The 6,000-nt window shown below is 52.1% G+C and overlaps 1 protein-coding gene across 1 annotated transcript in view; it reads right to left on the minus strand.

The window, feature by feature from the left end:
- The window catches only part of NPSR1 (neuropeptide S receptor 1), a 77,789-nt gene extending 75,285 nt beyond the window's left edge, over nucleotides 1-2,504 (minus strand). The window contains exons 1-2 of the mRNA XM_036010454.1: nucleotides 2,484-2,504; nucleotides 1,917-2,049 (exon numbers count right to left, since the gene is read on the minus strand). Coding sequence (XP_035866347.1) covers nucleotides 1,917-2,049; nucleotides 2,484-2,504 — 154 coding nt within the window. The remainder of the gene's footprint in view (nucleotides 1-1,916; nucleotides 2,050-2,483) is intronic.
- Nucleotides 2,505-6,000: the final 3,496 nt, after the last annotated feature.

Raw genomic sequence — 6,000 nt, forward strand, 5'->3', positions numbered from 1 at the left:
GCTGATATCTTTGCCACCTGTATGTTGTCACCCTTTGAGATAACACACGGCTCGAAGACTGTTGGTTACAACATGGTCATCGAAGAACTATAATGAAAGTAAGTTATTACATCCTCATCTAGAAATTTTGCATCTCGCTCAGTATTTGCTGGACATCTCTCTCTCCCTTTTTAAAGATTTATTTATGTACTTTTAGATTAAGGGAAGGGAGGGAGAAAGAGAGGGAGAGAAACATCATTGTGTGGTTGCCTCTCACGTGCCCTCCACCAGGGGCCTGACCTGACCGCAACCCAGGCAGGTGCCCTGACTGGGAATCAAACCAGCGATCCTTTGATTTGCAGGCCAGCACTCAAACCACGGAGCTACACTAGGCAGGGCTGGGCATTTCTAATTACTCTTTACATAGTTTCTCTTTCTCTCTTTTTTGTAAAGATTTTATTTATTCATTTTGAGAGAGATAGAAGGAGAGCGAGAGAGAAAGGGAGGGGGAAGAGAGGGAGAGAGAGGTTGATGCGAGAGAGAAATCACAATTGTATCAGTTGCCGCTCGTACACGCCCCAACTGGGGACCAAACATACAACCCAGGCATTTGCCCTGACCAGGAATCTAACCCACAGCCCTTTGCTTTGTGGGACGATGCCCAACCAACTGAGCCACACTGGTCAGGGCATTGCCCTTTACTCTTAAAACCCTAGGAAGGAAATGGGGCTCCTGTTTGCAGGAGAGACTGAAGGAGTTTTCTGCCGCCGCGAGTCCCACCTCTGTGGCTCGGGCTCCTCGTCGTCACACTGGTAAACAGTGCCCCTGCTTTCCACGCTGGTCTCGGCAGCCCAGCACGGGCGGGGGGTCGCCACTCTCTGTTGGAGAGGGGGCATTTTCAGGTGATCGATGAGGCACGGCGACGGCTCTCTCATACGTGACAGTGGCATGTTCTATACAGGATGTGACTCGAGACTAAGTTCCCCAAAAGTCGCCACAGCCGTTACTGCCAAGCGGCACAACCTGGTAAGTTTGAAATGCACCAAACAGCCCTTTCTGAGCGTCATTTACCATTGCTTCTTGTTAGCCCTTCAGGCTTATGTTTATTATTATTATTATTATTATTATTATTATTTGCATTTGCCTTACAGTCTGATTCCCATTAAACCCATTTGACAGCCATCTTGTTCCGAGAGCTCAGGATACAAGCCCGTCTTGGCCGGGACCCCCTGGGAGTCCCATCTGCCCACTCCCTTCTCTGGCCTGTGGAATTGGACTCTCTCCTTGGTTTCATTTTCCTACCCTTTTGAACTTGACCTAACTCTGTGGGTGTCTTTTTTAAAATTTGAGAATGTGATGCTATTGCCCCTCTGGGTGTGATGCATTCACACTCAACTCTACTGGCCATTCCCCAAAGCCACATTTAAGCATCTGATCCTGGAGTGATCTTAGGTCCTCAGACCACGCCCAGCTGTGGCGCTGAGTGCCTCTTACATTTCAAAAGCAATACCCACGGACGCAAATCTGCAAAGTGCCGGAGACTTCACATTTGTTATCGATTAGAAATAATTCTGGCCTCCTTTCTAGGGTCTCTTCTTTAAGTTCACAATATGGTGTGATATGGTAATATCACCTTAGTGAACTGTGGAGGCTGCTGTGTACAGGGAGAGTGGAACCTTCTAGAACCCTTTGGTAGCACCGATAATGGTATTTTCAGCTCTGCTGTATAGTGAGTTATTTTTATAATTTTGTAATGTGTTAAATGCGCCAGAAGAAACATTCAAATATGGGTTTTATATCCCTAAGAAATGACTCCCCAGTTTGCTGATGCCTTTCGGATGGACAGTCTAGCGTTTCTACTGGTAGAATATTTGCAAGTGAGAAGCCTCAGGCCTGTGCGCCCCACCCGCCCCTCCCCCACCCACACCGCTGCCTACCTGTGAGGGCCAGCTGGGTCACAAAGAAGGTCATCCTTGACTTCCTCTTCCTCCTCCGTGTGGAGAGCAGCACGAGGGAGTTTCCCACGACGGTGAACACGAAGAGGACCCACAGCGTTACCAGCTGCTCAGTCTGCGGAGAACAAGCACACAGACCGGCCCCCCGTGAGGACCAGGGCACTTAGCAGAAGGCGAGGCTCGGGCGCTGGGGCTGGAGTGTGTCTTTCCTCTTGTCTTGGGAGCCTGTCCCCCCACCCCGCCCCGCCAAAGCTCTGCTCTGCAGAGACCAAAGGCTCGTGGTCCTTATTTAAACTGGTAACAGTGGGAGTCGATGCAATCTTGAACCAAAGTCTATCTGGAAATATATGTCAAGAGACCCAAAGAGTATATATTCTTTGGCCAAGCAATTTTAAGTCTATGTGAAAGAACTCGAGGTGTGACAAAGAACGCTACCATTGCAAAGGTGTGCGTGTTTATTGTTAGAAGAATCGGAAACGGTTTACAGATAACAGGATAGTTAAGTAAACCAAGCACTTCAATTCAACTAACAACGATGTGGCTATTCACCATGGCAGCCATGAAGATCATGGAGCAACATTAGAAATGCTCATCATGAGAAGTGGAAAAACATGATAAAGTTATATATTGGGTATGATTGCAACCGCAGAATTGTACCTGTAGGAGAAAGGCGGAAGTGTGCTAGACAGAATGCTAGCCGTGGTTATTTTAGGGTAGTGTAATCATGGCTTATCTCACTCTTTTTCCTTTGACAGAATTTTATAATGTAGCGATATTAAAGTTCTAGTAAATAATACGTAATTAGTAAAAATGGGGGCAAAGGAAAGCAGGCATCCTATCCTACTCATTTAAAATGCCTAGTCCTTCATGCAGAGTTTGCCATGGTTCCTTCACATGGAGCTTTCCCCCTGTTTAAAGCCCGCGGCCCAGCATCAGCAGAGGCCCTGGGCGCTGGGACAGGCTGGGCCCAGGGCTGGGCTGGGGACCAGGGGATGCACAGGCAAGTCCGGAATCAAAAGCCAAGAGACAGCAGCCCAGCAGGTGTGGGCAGAGTCCTGGTAAGAGCGCCCGAGCACAAGACCAGCCTGCGTGCTAATCTCTTTGCAGGGGGTGAGGAGGGAGCCCGAGGGAGCCCCTGGTCAGGTGAAGGCCGGTGTGGGCTGGGCCAGGCCGTGGTGCCCGCTGTTCCGTCGAGCAGCAGCGGAAGAAGGTGCTGGGCCCTGAGGAATATCGACAACCCCTTGCCTTTCCACAAAGCCGATTGCCTTCCGTTGTAGGGGTTGGCTTCATCCCAAGGGCTGAAAATCTTAAGAGCAGTAGCTGAGGTATCCCAGACAAGAAGGAATTTTTCTCCAGGAGTTACTTGAGAAACACAGAAATCGTGCCTGGGATTCCAGCCTGCTGCTTCTTTTATGGATTTCAGCCTTGCCAGCCCCGTGGTTCCTGTGCGCAAATTCCATGACACAAGCCTCTCTCTCTCCCGCTGGAGAACCCTGACAATGCACTCCCCGGGTGAGTGAGCCGTCTCGGCCACGCTTTTTCTTACACTGAATTAATTTTAACGTAAGCAATCGCCGCTGAATACATTTTTCTTTAAAAACCATGGCAATTCAGACAAAGCTCAAATCCCCCTTGGCCACCAACTCTCCATCTCAGCCACTCCCCTCTCCTCTGGAAGGGAAGCAACATTTTGATTGGACCGCATTTCCCCCAGCCCTTTGAAAAACACTTTGTAAGCCTGCACGTGCTCGCAAGTGTTTCTGTTAGTGTGGGTATCCGTGCGGTATTTACTCTGCAAATTGTATGACTTGCTTTTTTCAGTCAGGTGGAAGGATGGCTAAATGAAGGGTGATACTTTCACGCAAGGAAGTAAAAGATTTCAATTAAAAGAAATGGATTAAATTTACTGAAACAAAATGCTATGTCGAAGATGTAGGGAGGCAGATGGGCTGGGCTGGGGGAACGGGAGCCAGGAGCTGATAAGCATAATCGTGCTGAGCCAGCTGTGGTCCCCCGGCCCCCAATTCTCGAGTTCTCCCTGAGGGGGATACGAGTGGGGGGAGGGGCATGGGTGGGTGGCCAGGTGGAAACCCCAGCCTGCTCTGCCACATTCCAGAGCTGGGGGCAGGCTCTGGAAATCGCTTCCCCAGCCCTCCGCTTTCCGGGAGTTCAGGCTGGAGCTGGCAGCTGGTTCTCCAGCTCAGATTTACAGGTGGGTTCCTGAGGTCCCGGGTGCACTCAGGGCCTGGGGGCTGCAGGATGGCGCAAGTCAAGGGGGATGGCGTTGTGGGGGTGCTGGAGGCATGGGGGTGCACACCTGGACAGGGAGCGACACAGGTGACGACCTCTTCTACTATGAAGGGCACAGGTGGCAGGTTCCTGATGCCCAGCCTGCGTGTGTCATGTCCTTTCCCACTGGGAGGGCAGCGCCCGTGCTCAGTGCCAGGCACATGCTTTGTCTCCGGCCCTTTTCTGACCAGAGGGGTGCCATCCTGCGGCTGGTTGATTTCTGTAGCAGTCTAGATCTGGGTGGTGCTGGGAAAGCATCAGGCGCGGGAGCTACGTGGGAGGGAAAGGGCTGTTCTGAATGGAAGGAGGGGCGGGGTCTGATGCGAGAACTCTCTCCTCGGAGACAGAGTGAGGGACAGCGGTGCTGCCAGTGGCAGGTGCAGCAGGGGCGATGTTGGATGTGCTGGACTGAGGGTCCCCACCCCGTAGCTGGTGGGTAGGTGGTGGGACATGAATCAATCAGTGGTTTGAACTCGGAGGATCTACCTTTGAAAGCTGATGAGCAACCTGGGGGCCAAAGTAGGAAACTAGGTGGCGTGGAAGTCGCCATCGGCAGAGGTCTCACTGCCACTAGGATGCTGACGGAGCACAGAGCTAAGGGTCAGGGCAGGAGGCAGCATCCCGGTCTCCACTATCGTCCTGACGGTTTGCTCTCAGGGAAGCAGACGGTGTCCCGGGGTGTCTGTGGATCCGCACGAGATGAAGGCGCCGACAGCGTGGCAGGCTTGGGCACGCGACATCCCGCTGACAATGCAAATGAGAGATTTCTCAAGCTTCTCACCTGTTTCTTTCAGTGAACCTATTTCACGGGAAGAAGGATTTCAATGCTTTAAATTATTGTGTGTTTTTTTTTCAAATTATAGAACACTGTATCACATCCACAGATTTTCTCGGCCTGGGTATTGCTGGGGGAGTGGTGGATTCCAGTACTTGGCCAGGACTAAGTCAGTCTCTGCAGAAGTCCTTCAGCCTTGGAGGAAGGAACGGAAGGAAGGGTCAGGATGCCGAAGACGCTCCTTTTCCAGACCAGAACTCCAGACCTCAGTGGCGGGTGGGGAGGGAGCGGTGTCTGGTGTCTGGGAGCAGACAAGGAAGGGGGGTGCTAGGTAGTCCGCTGCGGACAGCAGGGTGTCGGGGAGGAAGGGAGGACTGGTGGTTTTCCTTCCTGACCTCTGTCTCCTCCGCACCCTCCACGGCCCTGCCCAGCTGCTCACGCCTCTCCCACTGGGAGGGAGCAGCTGCCGCCACGCTCTCTCTCGGCTGGGAGGGCTGCCGTGCCGGGAGAGTAAGTGGGTCTGTTTGCGCAGACCTCAGAGCACCTGCTGTACCTTCTAGAGGTTCCTCCGATTTTCCGGCGGTGGGGGGTGGAGAGGGCAGCTGTCAACCTCAGCTATTTTCTCTTTCTCACACGAAATTGCTTTCAACTAAAGTGACTCTGAAGGCCTTCTGGGTAAGAACTGCAAAGAGCGGGAGACCGGATCAAATAAACTCAGGTACTTTTGAACTAGAAGTCACGTGTTTTCCAGATTATCCACTCCTTATGCTCTCCTTTCACTAACTGCCAGTGGTGTGGCTTTAGGCCCCATTTCCGGAAAAACAGCACTACGGGAGGGGAGCAGTTTGTTTTTTTGCACGGCGCCTTGGTGCTGATGCCGCCGGCACCCAAGTACAGATCTCCAGAAAGCAGGATTCTCTCCAAGGAAGGAGCCCTGCGGCCCCCAGTGGGTGGGGAATGGCTGCTTTCTTCACATCTCCGCCCTGAGCAGTCCCCACCCAG

Source organism: Phyllostomus discolor, chromosome 10 (genome assembly GCF_004126475.2).
Source record: "Phyllostomus discolor isolate MPI-MPIP mPhyDis1 chromosome 10, mPhyDis1.pri.v3, whole genome shotgun sequence".
Lineage (NCBI taxonomy): Eukaryota > Metazoa > Chordata > Mammalia > Chiroptera > Phyllostomidae > Phyllostomus > Phyllostomus discolor.